At 39.7% G+C, this 19615-nt stretch overlaps 1 protein-coding gene and 1 long non-coding RNA gene across 2 annotated transcripts in view; one reads left to right on the plus strand and one right to left on the minus strand.

The window, feature by feature from the left end:
- Positions 1–12717, plus strand: part of LOC136786649 (uncharacterized) — a 16015-nt gene extending 3298 nt beyond the window's left edge. The window contains exon 2 of the long non-coding RNA XR_010825870.1: positions 1–12717. This exon is cut by the window's left edge and continues 1801 nt beyond it. This is a non-coding gene — a long non-coding RNA (uncharacterized lncRNA).
- NARF (nuclear prelamin A recognition factor) lies at positions 547–19315 on the minus strand. Its single transcript, XM_048075998.2, has 11 exons — positions 18925–19315; positions 18307–18387; positions 17156–17299; positions 15342–15474; positions 13935–14069; positions 9661–9779; positions 8658–8787; positions 7920–7992; positions 5343–5480; positions 4853–5010; positions 547–4281 (listed from the first exon to the last, which is right to left on the minus strand). Exons 1-11 carry the CDS (start codon positions 18949–18951, stop codon positions 4040–4042), a joined length of 1380 nt encoding a protein of 459 aa, XP_047931955.1. The 5' UTR covers positions 18952–19315; the 3' UTR covers positions 547–4039.
- Positions 19316–19615: the final 300 nt, after the last annotated feature.

Raw genomic sequence — 19615 nt, forward strand, 5'->3', positions numbered from 1 at the left:
AGCGACAGGACCCCAGGGAACGGCATGGAGCTGGGAGAGGAGAGGGTCAGGATGGGGGTTAGGGGAAGGTTCTGCGCCCAGAGGTGCTCGGGCACTGGGACAGGCTGCCCGGAGCCACGGTCCGCTATCACAGGAGAAGTATCTTTACTGCTCCTTGCCACCCGTTGTTTTGCATTTTAACTGCATATAGTAAACCTCAGGATAACCACTCAACCACATGGATTGATTGGCTTTACCAGCAACATCCTTCTTCCCAGATAAGAGAACACTTTAAAGCCACTAAATGCTTCCGTACCTTCAACAATTCAATGGATTATTTTAGAATCACGGAGAATGTGTTACCATGTCCTCCTACCCAGAAACTTGTTCCCTTTAAAGCAATTTGAAGTGTCACTGTAGTCCAGAATGCTCCTAAATAGCCAATGCAGTATTATTGTTACAGACTTACTATGTTTTCATGTAAATTCATTGAACAAGCACCTATGTTGGAACAAAGCATACTGAAAGTTGAGTCAAACTTTTAGATGTAATGAGACGGAATCAGGACACGATTCAGTATCAATATTTATTAGGACAATTCATGGTCATGCTCCATTTGAACACAAAGCACCAAAATTTAGGTAACTGAACATTATCCAAATATAATCCAGTTGAGACTGCTACGTATCGATATATGCAATATTCTAAGTGATAGTATAGCTCCTATCTGTCCATCTTCTTTAACTGCAGTGGACAAACAAATACAAGGTTCTGTGGCTGAGGCAAACTTACTGGAAAAGGCATAGCAAAGTTACTTTACAATGTGTATCCCCTGTTGTAGCAGTCACAAAACAAAATGCTATATAACCCAAGGTATCCAACATTTGATATGCTTGTCAGTAATACCTCGGGACAATTTCCAAATTAAAATTTCCAGTTACTCTCCCCCAATGCCTTCAATTTAGTCTTTTTCTAAATATCATCTAGAGACAGATTGTCTCAGCACAACATTCAACCGCAAAGTAAAGCACAATGGCTGTCACCACACAAGGAACTTGTCCCATTGCTGAAAACACAGCAGCAATGAAAATTATTAGTTGCCAAAAACTGCATCAGAAAACTAAATGGCGCTGTAGTTTCAGGAAGCATGGCTAGAAACACATTGTCAACAATGACAGACTTGCCAAATGTAAATTTAAAAGCCAGAATCAAATCTTTGGCAAGTATTACACTATAGATAATCTGCAATAAGCTGCAAAAATTTCAGTGAAAGAAGAGGGAAGGGGAAGGACTAATTACAGTTAAGAATTTTTGATTTGTTTTAAACTGGCACTTTAAAGAAAAGGTAAAAAACATAAAATCAGTTTTACTCCAAAATTCTTATAAAACAAAAGCTGACCAAAAAAATTGGACAAGTATCAGACACTAAGTCATTAGTTATAATACATACATTCCACCTAGCCACTAGAAGCTGTTCAGTTAATGCCTTTGTCATCTCTAAAATAATATCGGGGCAGACAAATATTCTACTAGATTTATACATTGCTATCTCAGTAGGTTACATCACTATGCAGATGGAGGAAATGGTGGACTCAACTGAGAAAGTTCAAATTTTTATGCACCGAGCCACCTACTTCCCTTGCAGTGGGAGCACAGCATAGTATATTGGGGACAGACTTGTCACCTATAATCCCATCCCTAGGGTCTTCCACCGGTAGGGGAAGCAAGGCTCTTCAGTGCAACAGGCAAGCACAATGGCAGAAGAAAACACGTACAGCAGTACCACCTATTTTTCAAGTTGTACAAACAGTTCAAGGGTATCCCTTCAGAATAGGAAGGCAGCTCTTTTGAAGTTTAATGAAGATTTCATCAGAAAAGCAACAATTTTATCGTACCATTTTGTCCAGTATATGCACATAAAAAATAAGCACACTATACAAAGAACAGAAGCAATATAATTTAAACATGCCATCAAGCTATAAACCATATATACATAGAAACATATGCCTATACAAACAGAACAAGACCACTTTATTACAAGGTACTTCTGTTGAAGTTTTTGGAGGAAATCATGACAGAAAAAAAATGAGATCAAAGGGGATAGGTGTTGCCTCTAAAAGTAGTCTGTTCAGAAGTTTCATGCAACACCACCATCTGTATTCAACATTTAATAAAGTTTTAGCTGTACATAGATCTTCCCATGATTTCTGGACTCCCTTCCTGTACAGAGGTAGATTTCTGTAGATGTTCTGATATTGCACCACGTAAGTATAATGTTTTTATTAAAACAAGGAACAACTTACAAAGGCTAATTTATGGGTATAATCTCATTGTGTGCATTCAGGTAGCACAGTAATTGAATTCATGTGCACTTCATGAAAACAAGTCCCTCAAAGCGAAATATTTTATTTAGTCTGAAGTCCAATTAAAAGCTGCAATTCTATTAACAGCTTCACATTCAGCTATCTCTTGTCATCACGGTAACATATTTAAGTCTCTCCCTCTATTCTTGAGCCTCTGATGTTTAGCCAGTGTAAGCACTTGTGTTGCCTTTACTAATGCCTTCATCCCATCATCCACTGCGTTCAAGTTAAATGCTGATTTCAAACAGAGACAGGTTTTTGCAGTATTAGAACTTACGCACACAAGCAGTTGCAATACTAGGAAATTTACAAGAAGATGCATTCAAACGCTTCTTGAAATGACTAATGAAGCCCATCCACACTTTCAGAATGGAAAACAATCTGAAACTGTGCTAGCTTCAAAAAGGCCATTAATCAAGAATACAACGCTACTATGAAAATCTGAAGACATTTGGCAATAGTTTCTTTTTTTTTGTCCATCACATTCTTCTACTACCCTCTCTGACAACTCATGAAGGCGCAAAAATGCTTGCATGCAAATACCACTTTAAGATGTTTCTTAAATTAAACCTCTATAGCATACCTAAAAAAACAGGGACACCACAATTAATGATGCCAATGTATAATAACTTGAGCTCACAAGCATTGCTAAGTAGTTTTTCAGAGGCACTCCATGAAGTTATTTTTACAGAAGTCTGTCAACATGGAGATAAGTGAAAAAGAACAATCTGATATTCTGTGTACCGAAACACGAAAATAGAAGTGCTGTGAGTCTGGCTCAGCAAATCTAACAAAGTTGTACTACGCACATGCTCACATGACAGTGCATGTGCATGTTTCACTTGCATAAAGAAGCCAGCGTAAGCAGCAGCAGTCTTCGTAGCTGCAAGTTTATGAGAAAACTTAAGAGGAAAGAAAAGTTCTCTTTTTGTACCAATCAACCAACTATTTGTAACTATTTTTAATGAAGGCTTGCATTGTAACCATATAACATTAGTTTCCCAGATTCAGTTTATGTGAAGTGTCTTGTTCCTTACACAATGTTACATCAGTAAAGAATGGTGATTCTAGTTTGGAACTGAATAACGTTTGTCGAAATATTGATAGAAGGCATACATAAATTCATTACGCTTCTGCATATACACACTTGTCAAAGTTGTTGTTGTTGTTGTTTTATGGGTTGTTTGTTGGTGGTGTTTTCATTAACAAAGCAAGTAAATCCCAAGTTACTATAATAACAACTGCAGTAATATTAAAATTCACGATGACTGTTCTCCCATGATGAAAGGGATTGCACACCTAGGAGTAGGAGTGAGATGATCTTGCCTTCTTGGGAAATCCCATGTTGTGAAGTGAAGGGAACCCTCAATCTGGAGTAGCTTAATCAGGAATCACACTCCCTGCACCTGGCAGAAAGTGCTTACGTACCTTTCAAGATCACATTTTTGAATGAAGAAGTTCATTATACACAGGAGAGAACATACAGTAAGAGTTAACAGACAATGGCAGGAACCAGGGCTTTTGGAGACTTCTCTTTTTGTTTTTAAAAAGCAATGGTTCTTCACAACTAAGAATCCACAACTAGGAAAGCGTCTCATTCATACACTCGGCTAGTGCATAGCATCTGCGATTGCATAGAATGTTTCCAGTGCTGAATCAGTAACTAACCTAAGCAAATCCTTTCAAAGTTTGATTGGTTACCACTTGATATCCAGACCGCTTGCCGTTTGATTTACTGCACTGTATTTGGTGTGCAAAGTTTCCTGGACCTTCCTGGAGTCCATGCCTTCTAGCCAGTCCTGGTACATCTTTTGTACGTACACGTTGGTTTCTGGAAGTCTAACGGGTATTGCAGCATACACTTCTTCCATCTGGTTAAGCAGTGCTTTATCTGGCTTCCCATCTTCAGTTTGTGCCTGGCCTTTTCCATTTAGGCACCCTTAAAAAAAAAAAAAAAAAAAAGAGACGTAGTGATGAAGATTTGATACAAAGAGAAATTTGGAAACTTCCTGTAGACAGTATGAAAAAAAAAAGTTGTTTCTTTACAAAAACTAACCTCCCCCATTCTGTTCAAATTTGTATTTCCCTGAAGTGATTCCAGTATCAACATCTTTATGTAAGTGAAGTTTCTAATCAACAATCTTTCTCGGCCTTCTCTGTGGTTTTATGATCTTAATTATGTTCCTTGTCTTTTCTTGCCCTTGACAACTACCATTTCAGAACACTTCCTCTGAGGTTTGAAATAATCATAGGAGTCATGCTGTCATTTATTTATAGGTCATAAGAGAGCAAATAACGTTGTGGTTAATTTTAGAAAATCCAATCAATTTCTGAGCTAATCCTGTACATGTGTAATTGGTGTTCTAGACCAGTCACTAAATATTAAGCATTTTAGATTATTAAGAAGAGAATTAAGAAGGAATGAAACATAGTGCCTGCCTGTAAGACAACCTTCCTTTGAGATTCAAGGTTTGTCTGCAGAATGACTGTGGATCCGCTAACATTCTTACCTCCTGGGCAGGCAAGGACTTCTACGAAGTGGTATAAAAACTTTCCTTTTTTCAACTTCAGAACCATGTTTTGAATATTTCTAAAGCCATAAGCTGCTGCGAAACGCAACACCGTCTCACCATCCTTTTCAAGGGTAACTTCCTGAAAGTCCTTGTTCCTGTGAAGATACACAGATAAGGTTTTAAATCCCTGCAAAGGGGTGATCCAGCTGTGTCAGTTTGTATTCAGATGCTTAACATGTAACAGAAATCTTGAGTAAAATAGAAGGTGGAGTGAAATTTTCAGGATAGTACTATACTTAATTTCTCAGGGCAAGTAAGTTATTAATAGAATGAAAGCTAGCAGGAGCTATTTTAAAGCAACAGATTTACTTATCCATAATATATAACTGCCTATCAGTGAAAGACCCAGGTTAGTAATAACTCTGTCAGGGTTCACTGTAGTGCTAACCAGTCCATCCTACATAACAGAGATACAAAACTGACTTACTTTAATGCTTTGTAGGTGATTTCTTTGACATCCATGTCAAAAAGCTCCTTTGCAGCATGTTTGAAAATGTGCTCCAGGTAACCATCAGATCTCTTCCCATCATGCCTTACTACGTCTCCCTCCTTTATTTCACCAAACCTTAGTAAACAACAGAAAGGTCAACTCCTAAATTTCATTCCTTCACTTCAAGCAAGTATATTTTTTCCTTCTCTCCATCCCCCCCCAAAAGGTTTCAAAGCAGTGAGACCATAGTCGCTTTTTTTTATTATTATTATTATTTTTTAATTCAACCCTTTAAGGACAGCACTATGATGTTGGGAAAAATAAAAGAAGAACAGTAAGAGGATGCAGGGCTCTCCATGTTCAGAAACCTTCAAAACCAGTAATTTACAGGAATCACATTTGGCAGTCTAAAGACTTAGTTAACAGCTATCCATTGCTCAGAAGACATTTTTGGGGAAAAAAGATCACAGCCAAAAAGTAAGCACAAAAATATTTTATCAACTTTGACACAAAGAATTCTTAGCCTAGGAGAACATAAGAGTACTTCAGAAGTTACAAGCCTTTCTGATAATTTGTCTGCTCCTGCAGAGCTGTTTGTCAGTCTAGCATTATGCCATTAAAATAGCTCACAATCAGTGCAGTTGCCACCACGCTAGAGCACTGCAGCTTTAAGGTAAGTGCCACACTACAGTGAGCAAAAAAAATTACTAACATCATACCTAATGGACATAGCATCCCTCTGTTCCCCAGGTGAAAACAAAGCACTGATGAGCACAACCGACTGTAGCATAAACTGTATTGGGATGCACGCTGGCAACAGCCAAAGACTGCGCCTCTCCAGGCTCATGTTCCTTCTTGAAAATGGAAAAATCTATAGGGGTGTGTGACAATGCTAGTTTCAGGAAGGAATGTTGTTCTTCAGATTAATGAATGGACAGATTACATCCTTTGCTCTTACATGCAAAAGCCTCTCCAGTTATAATTTAATTTGCCTTCCTCCCTTTCCTGAGGTCTATACAGTGCTCCCTCTTGCTTGAGCAGTCCAAACATAGCATCCAAGCAGGAAAACAAAGGGAAAATTACCCCAACAAAAACCTTACTAAAAAAAGTGGAAGTTAAAAATACTTCTGTCAGAATTACATCACTAAAGAGCTAAGTTTATATATGTAGTATTCCCCTCTATGCCATGCCATTACATTTATTGAAGTACTCCAACTTCAATTTGATAACCTTGGGTCATTTTGCTATGTGATATGGTCTCCTAATTTTAGCCAAATCCTCTTTGTTAGCATTCACCAGATACAAAAGCAAGTTGAAAACTGCACCAAGTTACTTTGTTCACAATAGTTTTTTAATACCAAGTACTTTACCACAAATTGGTGCTGTGCTAGAACTTGTTTTAAAGAAGAAGAGTTCTATTTATGTACATTTCTCTGCAGAAATCTGCTTTCAAGACCCAAGAAGAGCAAAATGCGATCAGGTTTCACAGCTTTAAACAGGATCATCAGATTAGTCGTTTGCTCTTTCATTGGACATGTTGATTATGAAAGAAATGTTTACCTCTATGTGATTACGTCTGTAAAAACTGTACTTATCTAATTCTTATTCTGTGTAGCAGCTTCTACTAGAAGTAATCAGAGCTATCCTACAACCACGGCCCTGAAACTGTTACCACTGTACAACTTCATTTTACCAGTCTAGGCTAGATCTAAGCAGGATACTAACTGCAAGGATTTTTTTTATTTTTATTTTTTTATTTTTAATTTCCAAAGCTTTCCATTCTGTGCAAGAAAGCACGTTTATTGCTCTACCACCACCACTCTGGAAAGATACCAAGTAACATTTGTCACACTTGAACAAAGATCACTGAGCACTGAAACCAGTCTTTGTAGCTAAGCCTGAGGAATAAAACAACATTCATGCTGCTTTCAGAGCTAGTCATACCCATAAAAAAAACTCTCTTCAAATCTTTTGTTATTTTCATCTACTACACTTCACCTTAAAGCATGTTTCAACTTTATCTGATCTTGAAAAAAGTGAGTTGCCCTGTTTAGGATAAAACTGAGTTACCATTGTCCTGAAAGGGTGCTATTTCAAACAATCCTCCATGAACATACTATGGGAAAGCGGAAATTTACTGTCAAAGTGCTGCTCTGATTGAAAGGGAAGCACAGAACAGATGGCCAGCCCATGAGGCAGCCCAGCATCCTGGTGAGGCCAGACAGCTGGAAGGGGGCAGACGAGACTGTTAGCTCAAGGAATGGAGAGCACTGAATGGAGTCAACACCCTCAGTCACACTTAACTAGCAAGTCACGAACTTGATATAGTCAAATCTAGTATTACAGCACTGCAATATAAACGAAGAGCTAAGCAAATCTTCAAAAATCGAATTTTAAAAACAGTTTTTAAAAGTTTTTGAAAGGATGAGGCTTTAATATATTCAGGCTTTGATGCTGGCTTTTTTGTTTTAGCAAGAAAAAACATTCTTTGAAGTTTTACATTTATGTTGAACACACAAAGGTTTTGTCAGTTGTCATCAAAATAAGGAAGCAATCCACAACAAAGCTACTTACAAACTATCCACAGCTACTTCAGTCACATCTTTCATAGACACGTTTTTCTGTTCCATTATTTGCACAATTTCACCTGTAGGAAAACATAGGACATTTTACTTAAAACATAAAGCAAAATGCATGTGCTATGCGTTTAAGAGATCGACATCCCAACACCTCCACGTGCTTAGAGCCACAACCTCCACTTCTTGGAGTCAGTTACCTCCAATAACTCAGAAGCCTGATACATTGAGCCCTGAAGAAAAGGGCCTTCAGCTTGCTCCAAACTTTGCATAATGCTATTTAGCCTTTCTATTGAGTAAAGTTTAGAAGAAGTGAAGAAGTAGTTTCTACTCTGCAGGGAAAAAGGAGGATATATTGTTTGGACATTAAGCCTAAAGACAAGAGCCACAACAAAAAGTCACTGGTGTCATGCAGTGGTAATAATCCCAGTACAGATATGACCATACATAAGCAAGACAAAGATTTGTAACATGGATTTGCATAGCTCTTACTTTTCTTAAGGGGATAACAAAAATAAGTATCTGAATCCCGAACATGAACTTAAAAGGAAATTTTTTTGGTTTTGCCTTCCACATACAGTATCACTGCTATCAGTAGCACAAAAAAAACTGTACTTATTTGTAAAGCAGAAGTCCACCGTACAATTAAAACAGACTTTGGAAAAAAAAAAGCATGGCATAAAAATTGGAGATTCGTGTATATCTTTACAAATACTAAGTTTAAAGAAGATTTAACCTGATGTTAGAACACAATCAACTTCTTGTGAATTATACAAGGCAGTGTAGAAATCTTCCCGCAAGGCTTCCAGTTTCTTGTCATAACAAGGCGCCACAATTACGTGGAAAATTTTATCTGGAGACAAGTTCTGCACAACAGAGAAGAGAGCGCATGTTAACTCCATGAAGAGCAAAAGACAGCTTGAAGGATGACACAGATATAAATAACACCACACGTTCCATTCAGGTAATATTCAAAATCAATCTGTAGCAATAAATTTGAAGACTGCAGCACATATGACATGGTTTGCCAGAAGTCAAAAGCATGAGCAAACAACATCTGAAGTCAGTCTTCCATCTGAAACTTCTACTTATTCCTTCAAACTACGTGACGTATCACTTTTGTAGCTTTCTACTGCCTTAGAAAGCGAGCGCAAGTCAGGATGTCTGAATTCTATTTTCTAGCTCTGTCACTCACTCACTTTCAGCCACAAGTCCATCAATATTTCTCTGTTTATGGGAGACAGCAATATTTTTCTATATAATCTGAATGTAGTTAAATGTATGATATGCACAAAGAACAGCAACTTTTTCAACATAGAAAATTGCGAAGATAAAAAGGTTAGTTTCTAGCACACAATGCTTTTTATTGATTCTGGATAACCCAGGAATTTCTACAGCGCTCTCCTCTACTCCTGTCTTGACTTCTACAGAACTACACAGGCAGTATGTAACAAGGATCTCTGTAGCAACTCTGGATTTAACTTCATCCGTTAATACCTAAATCGATGTTGCACTGGGAGCACAAGGACTGCCACCAGCTCACAATATAAGGTTCTTTGTACATTGTTCTTACCATGGACGCTTACTTGTATGGCAGCAGAGCAGCATTTATTCTTCACGTGAAGGACAAAATTCAGGAAGATGCTTAGAATACACCAAGATCTACACTTCCGTATTAAAACATAGTAGCCCATCTTTTTGGAAGAGTATAAAGGTAAAAATAAGGCAGAATTACTTACCTGCTGCCTGGCAAAGTAGCCCTTCACCAGGGAGCCCATGATCTGCTGTGGAGACTTTGCAGTGCAAATGTGGGAGGTCACAAGATTGGTGAGTACTCTCTCAGCATACCGGATCCAACCTAGAATGACAGGAATCACAGTTAAGACACTGAAGTAGCACATAAGCATGGTAAGGTGACAGTAGTTATAGCAAAGTTGTTAGAAATGAAAAGACTTTCACAGTAGCTAGAACATTCCTGCTTTGAAATGGAGTTCATGTATGCCGGAATCCCCCACCTTAGGGAACCTCAAGGCTTTTTTAACAGTGCTTTACAACTGGATACCTGTAATCCACTGTGTCGTTAATTTGAAACCTAGAAACCACTATAAATTGCATATCTATTACATCCTTTCTAATGCATGGATTTAACAAAGCAGGAAGAACAAGATCCCAGCTAACAAAGAGTAAGTTGACTTCCTTAGCTCTTGGATCAATGGATACTCCAACAAATGTACTCTGTTCAGTTGCTTAGCTGTAACCTTCTCTCTCCTGAGATTTAACAACCACACATCCAGCTTGCCTCATCTAGAACAGAAGAGTCACATGAAAGCATTATCACAAGATGCACATGGATTAAACCTAGGAAAAATGGCTTCTTTTACTATTGTTAGAGTATCTACACCTTCTTTAGAACCACCTCCCCGTACACAAAGCAGTTAACTGGTGTCTCTTTGTATCCAACATCCAGTCTTAGTTACTCAAGACTCTCTGTCCTCTTCACCAGGCTCCTTCAGCATTTCAGCTACGACAGGGTATTTATATTTACACCACCCCTGATATCCACAGCGGTTCTAGTATCCCCCACTTTACAAAACACAAACTGAGAAGAGAGGGGATTAAGGTATCCAGGGTGTGTGATTCTTACTATGGCACTGTAACTTTTACTGAAAGCAACAGCCCAGCATCTTTTATAATGAGGACTTGATTCAGAATTTTTGCTTCACCCATATGAACTGTAGATCTAAATTGTGCAGAAGTGTTTAACGCAGCCTTCTAGGGAATTTTGTTGCTTTTGGTGCTAAGAAAAGAGTAAAAACATTTCTTGCTTCAGCCTTGTATCTTCAGGTAGATCAGTGTTTACATAAAAGAAAAACTGCTGCAAAGTACACAGTGCCCAGGAAAGGGAATACCTGTAGTTTAATTCTTAAGCTCGAAGACGGCACCAGGTATTTCTACATAAGTGCAAGTCAGAACACTGCCACAACGGCCAGTAACAGCACAACTGGAACTCAAGTGGTATTCAGATATCCTAGTCGCAAACCGTAAGGAAATTTCACTAAATTCCAGGGGATTTCTGGCAGATATCACCCCAAGCAATTTCTTAATTTTTTTTCTTCCAGGAGACAGAACAAGTGTACAGTAGTTCCCACTGCACAGCAAGCATTAGTCATTGTTTAATTATACAAGCAGCCTTGAATGAGCAGCGCAAGGCATTTATCTGTACTTTGCATACGTGCTGTTTCTGCCTACTCATCAGCGGGGCTGAATTCCAGAGCCACAGTTACAGGAGGCCTAAGATACCCAGTTCTTCTATCAGTGTCCATCTGTAACCACAGAGGCCTGCACCCTTCAGGAATTCATTCAGATTCTAAACCACTTGCTGGCTTGTGTTAGTATCAAAGAACAAAAAGAAGCCCCTACAAATCACCGTATAAATGCTTACAGATCCACTTCAGAATATGTTATTTTTAGTGGTTTATCATAAGGATGTCAGAGAGAGACATATGCCATAAATATTTATGCATCAGTATAAAGTACAGAACAACTAGGTAGAAAATATTCACTACTTTAAAACCCCATTCCTGTAAAAGGAAATTAATTTAGTTGACTGGAACAACAGCATTTCAATCCCCAGCAGTTACGGTCTTCCTGCATATGCTACAAGCCTGCCCCACTGACTTGTTTTAGTAGTTCAGAGGTTAGCAACGCATTAAAAATACTGCCTGGTTCCCAGAGCAAGTGCTTCACATTGCTTAACCATTTGGTAAATGAAGAAAGAACTGATTATTTCTGGAGTATTATGCAAAAAAATCACTAGAGCAGTTACACTGTTGCATTTTGGGCAAGAAACAAACAAACAAAAATTCTCACTTTACCAGAACAGCAGGAGGAGGTAAGAACAATTTAGGCAGAGACAATTAAATGTCCCTTGATCAGGTTTTGGGATTATACCAGCTATGCTCTTTTACTCAGGGTATATATTACAATGCACACCACTATTGCAGAGGGTGGTGTTTTAATCTGTGGAGTTATACCCAAAGATAAATAAAAGTAAAGCAGTAATATTTGAGTTCACGTTAACCTTGACCTACAGAGCTATATAAAAACCATCTTTGTGATGAGCACACCCAGTAAACAAAGTATCTGTAACAGATTTATGTCATCTAGGGACAGAGAGGGGAAGGAGAATGAAGAACAGAAAATGCACCCAGACAAATTCATGAAACACAGTAAACAACCTTACTTTAGATGACTGGACAAATTTCTTCTGTAATTGCTGTCAAAGGGAATGAAATGCTGCACACTTTCAGAATGGGTTTACAGTGGTATTTCGGTTCACTTTTCCAGAAATGGAAATCACCCATGCCTCTACATCCACAGCACAGAGCTAACACCATAACTTGTAATGAAGACAGAAACAATCTTTTGTAGAGCAGATGAGAAAAGTGTTCCAGCAACTGTGTTAATGTATTTCTAGTGAGAGAAGCAAATAATCTTAACTCCGTTTCTAGATGCAGAAAATTAAAATTATCTCAGAGGAAGTTCTAAAAGAAACCCACAGGTTTTGAATTTTAAATAACGCACAAGTCAAAGCTGATTAAATGGGGTGGTTTCAACTTGGCAGGTTTTGCACTTGCAAAAGAGCAACATATAGTACGTCTGTTTCTGAAGAAACCAGATAACACTAAGATAACGCTAACAGAAAGAAGTAGAAACTTTTCCCTCTGACATATACACAGTTCCTAAAGCATAACCCAGATACTTCCACTAGAGAACAAACAGAATAAACAAGAGTACGAGTATTATTTAAGTATCAGTATTTAAAATTTAAATAGGTGACAGGAGCAGATTCTGGAAGCCACTGAATACATACTCTCACTCTTAACTGTAACATTTTTTTTTAAAGAATGCAATCCACATAAATTATTTCCAAGTTGGTACTATTTTTATATTTTTTTTTAGAAAGCCTTTTGAAAATCAACACGAGTGTTGATTTTCAACACCCAGCTAGGGTGGAGCTGGCAAGGGGCGTTAGGCAAAGGAGTTACTTTTGCCCCCTTTTTGATACTTGTTTTTAGGAATATTATTTTTCACAGTTGGGAACTGACATAACAACGTGCTAACAAATGCGCAAGAAGTAAACGGTAAGTGAATGTACTGCATCTTTTCAGTTGTGATAAATGCACATTCCTTTTGTAACAGAACAAGTTCTCATGCAAAATTCTCAGAAGAGGGTCACATGGCAAGTGGGAGTTATTTTGTTAATGTTAGACATAACTGTCTCAGTCATTAGAAGTAACGTCACTTGCTGAAGTGAAAAGTTCAAGACTTTGCTTAAGATAATGGAGGTTATGGTTTAATTACAGCAGTTAGCAAAAGTCCTTAAAGATTCTTTTCAATATAAAACACCATGTTAAACTTTGTGGTCCAGGCATACAAGCAGCAGCCACCAACTCGAAAATCATAATTTCAGTTGTGATAAATTTCTCCTAGGGCTTTACGGGAAGCGCTAAAAACCTCAGTTCTTCTGTACCTCTGGTTCATTATCCAGACATTAATATGTAATGTATGCTTCTTTTATAGCAGTGACAGGAAATACAACAGGTTAATAAACACCATGTATCAATACTAGCACAGGAAATCAGTAGTTCAGGTTCCTTGTATTATTATCAGAAGCTCTAGAGTACCAGCAAGGTTCATTTTTTGAAGAGCAACAACAGGATTTACACTCCCCACCTTTTACAAAGGTGCAACAGGAAACAACTGCAAGACGCAGACAGGTCGTTTACTGCAACTTTGGTAGCTGACTGCGCAAGGACCTACACTGAATTACCAACTACCTTATCCAACACGAGCACACCCATTCCTTGTCGGCATGGCTCACATTTATGTGGCTGTGATAGCTCATCACACGTGGGAAAGCTCATTGGTAACTCTTCCAACAGCCCATGAAAAACAGATGAAAGCACCCTTAATTCCTTGGAGGAAAAAGGTTGGAGAAATCAGTTCTCACCAGGGCAAGCAGAGGCAAACATTGGTAAGGCATGCTCCTCCTGGTTCCTCCGTTGATACCGCTGCACAAATTCCCTCTGGCTCTCCAGGATACTGAAATCAGCAGCTATAGTGGTGTCGAATACATAATGCACCCCTATGAAATACAATAGTAAGGAACAGTGAATGAGTGGAATGTTTTCCATCTCACACAAATCCTTCCAAATCCTAGGTCTACAGAAAATCTTGGAAGATCAATGGATATATTCTCTACTCTCTACCAAAATTTCACAATTAGTACAGTCAAAAACAAAAGCTGTACGCTGAAAAGCTATCTTCTGTGTCATTAATTGAAAAGGACCACCAACTTGCTAACTCTGACTAGCAAAACTTCAAATAGCTGTCAGCTTCCTTATGGCAAGCTTTTCATTCAGAAAATATTTGCTTTTTGTTTGTCCAATTGCATAGGATCTCAAGACCCCAGGGCTATATGCAGTGACTCTTGAGAATGAGCATTCTTTACAAAACGTGAAGTGACTTCTTATCCACAAAAAAAACAACATGTATCCTGCTAAGAGGCGTATCTTCCTCTGCTTAAGTTGTCTGCAAAGGTACACGGGCATATCAGCAACACAGCAGAGACCTTCCATCTGCTTGTTTAGCAACACACTCCCTATACACCTACGTAATATTGAGCACGTCCCTGCAGCAAGTGAGGCAAAGATAAATAACGTATTCTAAGAAAACTGGGGCCCACCAGAACTTGGCTCTCTTTTTGGACGCAGAAAATAATATACGGGGTACAGACATGCATTAAAAAAAAAACCTGAAAAATAAAAAAAATATAAGGCAGGAAACAATTCACGGATTTATTACCGTCCTTCTTCCTCCCTCAAGTACATTAAAGAAGAAAACCCTTGTTTTTTTCAAATTAAACTTTGTATATATAGTATAAAGAACAAAGTAAATTCAGCTTTAACATAAAATAAGCAGATACAACAGTTTTTGTGAGTCACTTGAAAATACAGAAAAAAAAAACACCTGATAATATTCTAGAGATTCATGTCAAAGGGCTGGTAGGCACTTAGGATAATCCCCCTCCCCCTAAGTTAGAAAACAAGGGAGAAATCTTATTGAAGCTCACAGCCAAATCCTCCCTGATTTCTTCATAGTGAACATTTCAAAGATGGCTCTATAACGTCCTTCTGTTCTCTGACCTTTACTATCAACACAGTCATGCTTCAAATCTATTCCTGAAACCAGTGTATGTCACACTGGTGCACGGTCACTAATACCACAGAGTACACATTTCGAACTCACCTCTAAACTAAATAGTGCTTTATGACTGCGTAACAAACAGTTCTGCTGAGGAAGCAAAAACATAAAATAACCCTCCCTTTCTGCTCCACCGTAACAACCCCAAACTTACCGAGACTTTTGAGGAAACCACAGAGTCTCCTGGCTGCATCATTGACAGAGAGATTGAATTTAGCAGCAAAATAAGGCAATGACTGAGGGCATATAGACACTGCCAACACTTTGTGTTTTGAGGTATCACATTTCTGGTAAACAAAACAAAACAAAACACAAAGAAAACAAGGTGGGTAATTACAAAAGGGTAATGCTCCCTCCTTTCCCTCCCTTTTCTACTCCTGGAGTTACTCCTCAGTGTCCTATGCTTCAGCAGGCCTTATTATGAAAACCCCTATGAAACAACGATCACGTTTCTTGAGGGCAGGACAGGATGTTCTTCTGATCCTGTCAGTGTTTATCTCTAATCATCCGTAGATGTTGCTTTTGCATGACTCAGGGAAATCCATCTGTCCCAAGACAATTCTGTAGTTGGTCTCGTAATGGCATAAAGAAATTTAAGAGACATTCAGCACCTATCAAGTGTTCATTCCTACCAGAATCTAGTACTGACAAGTGAGGAAAAAAAGCAGAATGTTTAAATACTAAAATAAATGAACTAGTGTTTCCAGGAGCATGGGCATTCAAAGTTACAAATTCAACCCAGCAAATTACAGATCTGAACCTTTGTTCAGACTCCCATGTCTCTATCACTGAAAAAATTGAGAGGAAACTGGCAAGATAGGATCCTTAACAAACCAGCATTTGTGAGCACTGAAGAACCCTTTGAGAATACAAACAGTGGTATGCAATTGTAAAGCTCAGATGACTCTAACATTTATTTGAGGATGAACCTTGTGGTTTCGTTGAGATGTTGTCCAGATCAGTGGAACACTTGAAAGAGAAACCAGGACTATGCTACAGACAAGTCTCACCCTGTAAAAGGTTAGAGACCATAGTTTGTTCTTAGACACCCTAAATACACTATACTGACCCTGCAAGCACCACTGTCTGGAAAGCATCTCGCCTGCTCACTGTCCTTCTCTGGACCTGAGAAGTTCTGATTAAGGTAACCTGTCTGCATCTCAATTAGACCCTATGTGACCTGAAAGGGTTGTATCACTCCTGCCCCCCCCTTTCTTCTCTCTTTCGCTTGTGTACAATATTATCATGTTATATGGAGAGTTAAACTAGTTCTAAGAAAACTAAATTACTACGTAACGATCATCTTATTTACAACACTTATGTACAGATTAAGAAAATGCCAGCATTAATTCTAATAGCTTTTCAAGACCAAGTAAGGACACAGAAGACTTGAATGGAACTGAATTCAATCAGGATCAAGATCTAAAAATCTGAACACCATACATAGCAGTTACATTCCAGGGAATACAGATCTCAGCAGAAAACAGCAATTCTTTGCTAAGAATTGAGGGCAACAGTTTTTGTTCCAAACATAGGCAGCTCAAAAATATATTAAAACCAATTCTACTTCCAAAAATTAGTCTTGATAACTTTGTATTATGTGGATACATTGGCATAAGAAACCCCCAGAACAGTGCTAGTAACTATGGTGTGAATATTTATAAACAATGAACCTCAGACCTATTTGATGTTAGAGTAATAATGAAATTATGTTTTCCAAAAATCTTACTTCAGCAAGTGCAATAACTTTCTTCATTTAGGGCCAGTGATGTAATCTTGCTTCTCTAGTGCAAAATTATGTTAAGTACTTTTACTGTTCATCTTGCCTTAAGTTTTCATTCCTCTTTGGACAAAGTACATCCTCACAGATCTTCATATTAACTGCCTTGGGAAATTAAGTTCTTAGTCATTCTGTAATCTCTTCCCCTCCTCACAGAAAACAGTGCGTTATTGTTTGTGTCATTTTACCTTATTAAGGTTGAGTATACGAAAGAGCTCCTTCTGATTCTGTTGGAAAACTCTGGCTCCTTCTTCTGATGTCATACAATTGTCACATGCTAAGCAGTCGCTAAGGAGTATTTTAGCATTAGCCAATGCATGAAACTCATTTTTCTGTAAAAAAGGATACAAATACATAAATATTTAATAATGATCGAGCAATTTTCAAGATCTCTGCAATGACCCAGATAAAAAGCAGATCTGCTTCTCACTGTTTTATTTAAAACAAGACTATCCATGACGCTGGCATAACATTAAAGATATTTTAAAAGTAGTCAAAGTAATTTGTTCAATCCTTCTTCATGGTTCTGCTCTATTATTACTGTGAAACTGCAAAACGTTTAAGTGTAAACACATCGGTCTAAATTTAGCACTGAAGTACATGTTGTATTAACCAGATTTGCATTGAATTTCAGAGTTGACAGTAACCAACAATTTACCAAGCAAGTCAGAAAACTTTCATTTGAACTATTAAGCCTCTTTAATAACCAGATGCCTCTACCACCAACACGGCTTAGGCTTTTACCTCTAGGTAAAACAAACAGAAGGCAGTCCTACAGTTACATTGACCATTTACTGCAAAGTAACAGTTCTAGATTTCTGACTGAAATACAGTTGGAAGCTCAACTGTGGGGGTAAAAGGAATACTTGGATGGAAGTGCAAGATAACCGAGCTACTTGTGGAAAAAAAAATAATGAATTCCTTCAATTAAGAACCTATTCCCAGGGAGACAGTTACCTCTTGACGAACAGTATGTGACACAAGTTTGTCCTATATAAAAGAAATAATACATTTGTGCACTTGAACAGGCAAAATCCCACTTTTTTCCTTCTAAGCCCTGTCCCCATTATGAAGAATTAACGTAAAATTTTGACACACAATTTAAAAACAACAACAACAAAACATTTAATTATTGTTTGTGCTTGCAGACCAAGGTTTTTTTATTTCATCTTTTGAAAAGGTTCTTGATTCTCATGTTATGGACACATACAGAGTCATAACTGATACAGTGTTATATCCAGAGCTTGGAAGTTCTCTATTTGGAACCTCTGCCCTTGGGGCACATGATAAAACAAGAACAAAAAGAAGCACATGGTACAATTTTTAGAAGGAACATTACCTCTTCAAAGCCATCATTAGAACTCAATGCATCAACAGATGCACTTTGCGAATCATCATTTTTCTGTTTTTTACTGCATTCCTGAAACAAAACATAAGACGTATTACGCAAAATACATCCAGCAACATCGTTACAGAACTATTTGGATAGTTAAAAACTCCTTTAGCTCATTTACAGGTTTTGACAGTACGAGAGCTGCACCGTTATAGTCAAGGCTTTATTTTCAAGCGTGTCGGATACAATTAAATAATTCCTCAGAAATTCCCTTGATCGGTTTCACAGTTCTCAGCGATTACTATTATTTTGAACCCCAAGGGGAAGATCACATTGGACGCCGAGAAGCCAGAGACACACATCGCGCGGTGACCGCCCCGAGAAACCCCGAAGAGGCAGCGCCACGACCCCGAACAACCCCAAACCACCCCGAACAACCCCGAAGAGCCCTAACAGGCAGCAGCACCACCCCGAGCAGCCCCAAAGAGCCCTGAGGGGCGGCCCCACCACCCCCGGCCAGGCTTCCCGGGGGGCTCAGCCGGGGACCCGGGGACCTTGGGGCGCCCCCCGAGCCCCCCTGAGGTGCAGTCCCCGGGCGGGGGGTCCCGCGGCCGCCCCGCTCACCTTTTTGGTGCAGTTCTCGCACTTCATTTGCGGTCCCTCCGGCGCCACCCGGCTCTCTTGCGGGACAGGAGCAGGTCGGTGAGGGCCCGGCCCGGCCCCGCCGCCCTTTGTCGCCGTGCCCGCCCCCTGTCCCTCGCACCGCCAGGCACCGGCCGCTCACGGACGGGGCGGCCGCGGTGCAGGGGAAGAAGCGGGCACCGTACCGTCCCGCCGCGCTCAATCGCGTCCCCGGCGAAGGCACGGAGCCGGCGCTGGGGCTGGGCAGCGCCTCACGGCCGCGTCGCCGCCGGGTTCCCGGCTGGGGCTGGGGCTGGAACTGGGGCCGCCGCCGCCTCCCCGCCCCCCCGCGCGGCGGGGCCCATTGTGGACCTGAGCCTCGGCACGTAGCCGCCGCCGCCGCCGCGCTCGCCCCCGCCGCCGCGCGGGCACGGGAGGGGCCGGGGGCGCGCATCACGCGCCAGGCGCGCGCCCACCACCCCCTCCCCGGCAGCTCCCGCCGTGAGGCGCCGCCGGGCCGGCAAGGGGAGGGGAGAGGCCTCGGTATTCTGCTGCGGGCTTTTTTTGTGGTTTAAACATCCTCCGTAGTTATTGCATACATTTTTTTTCTCTTTTTTTTTTTTTTTTTTCTCCCTACCATTGCTTTTTTTTACCCCCCCCCCCCCCTCAGGTCTTTTATTTAAGAGTTCATAGG

Source organism: Anser cygnoides, chromosome 19 (genome assembly GCF_040182565.1).
Source record: "Anser cygnoides isolate HZ-2024a breed goose chromosome 19, Taihu_goose_T2T_genome, whole genome shotgun sequence".
NCBI lineage: Eukaryota > Metazoa > Chordata > Aves > Anseriformes > Anatidae > Anser > Anser cygnoides.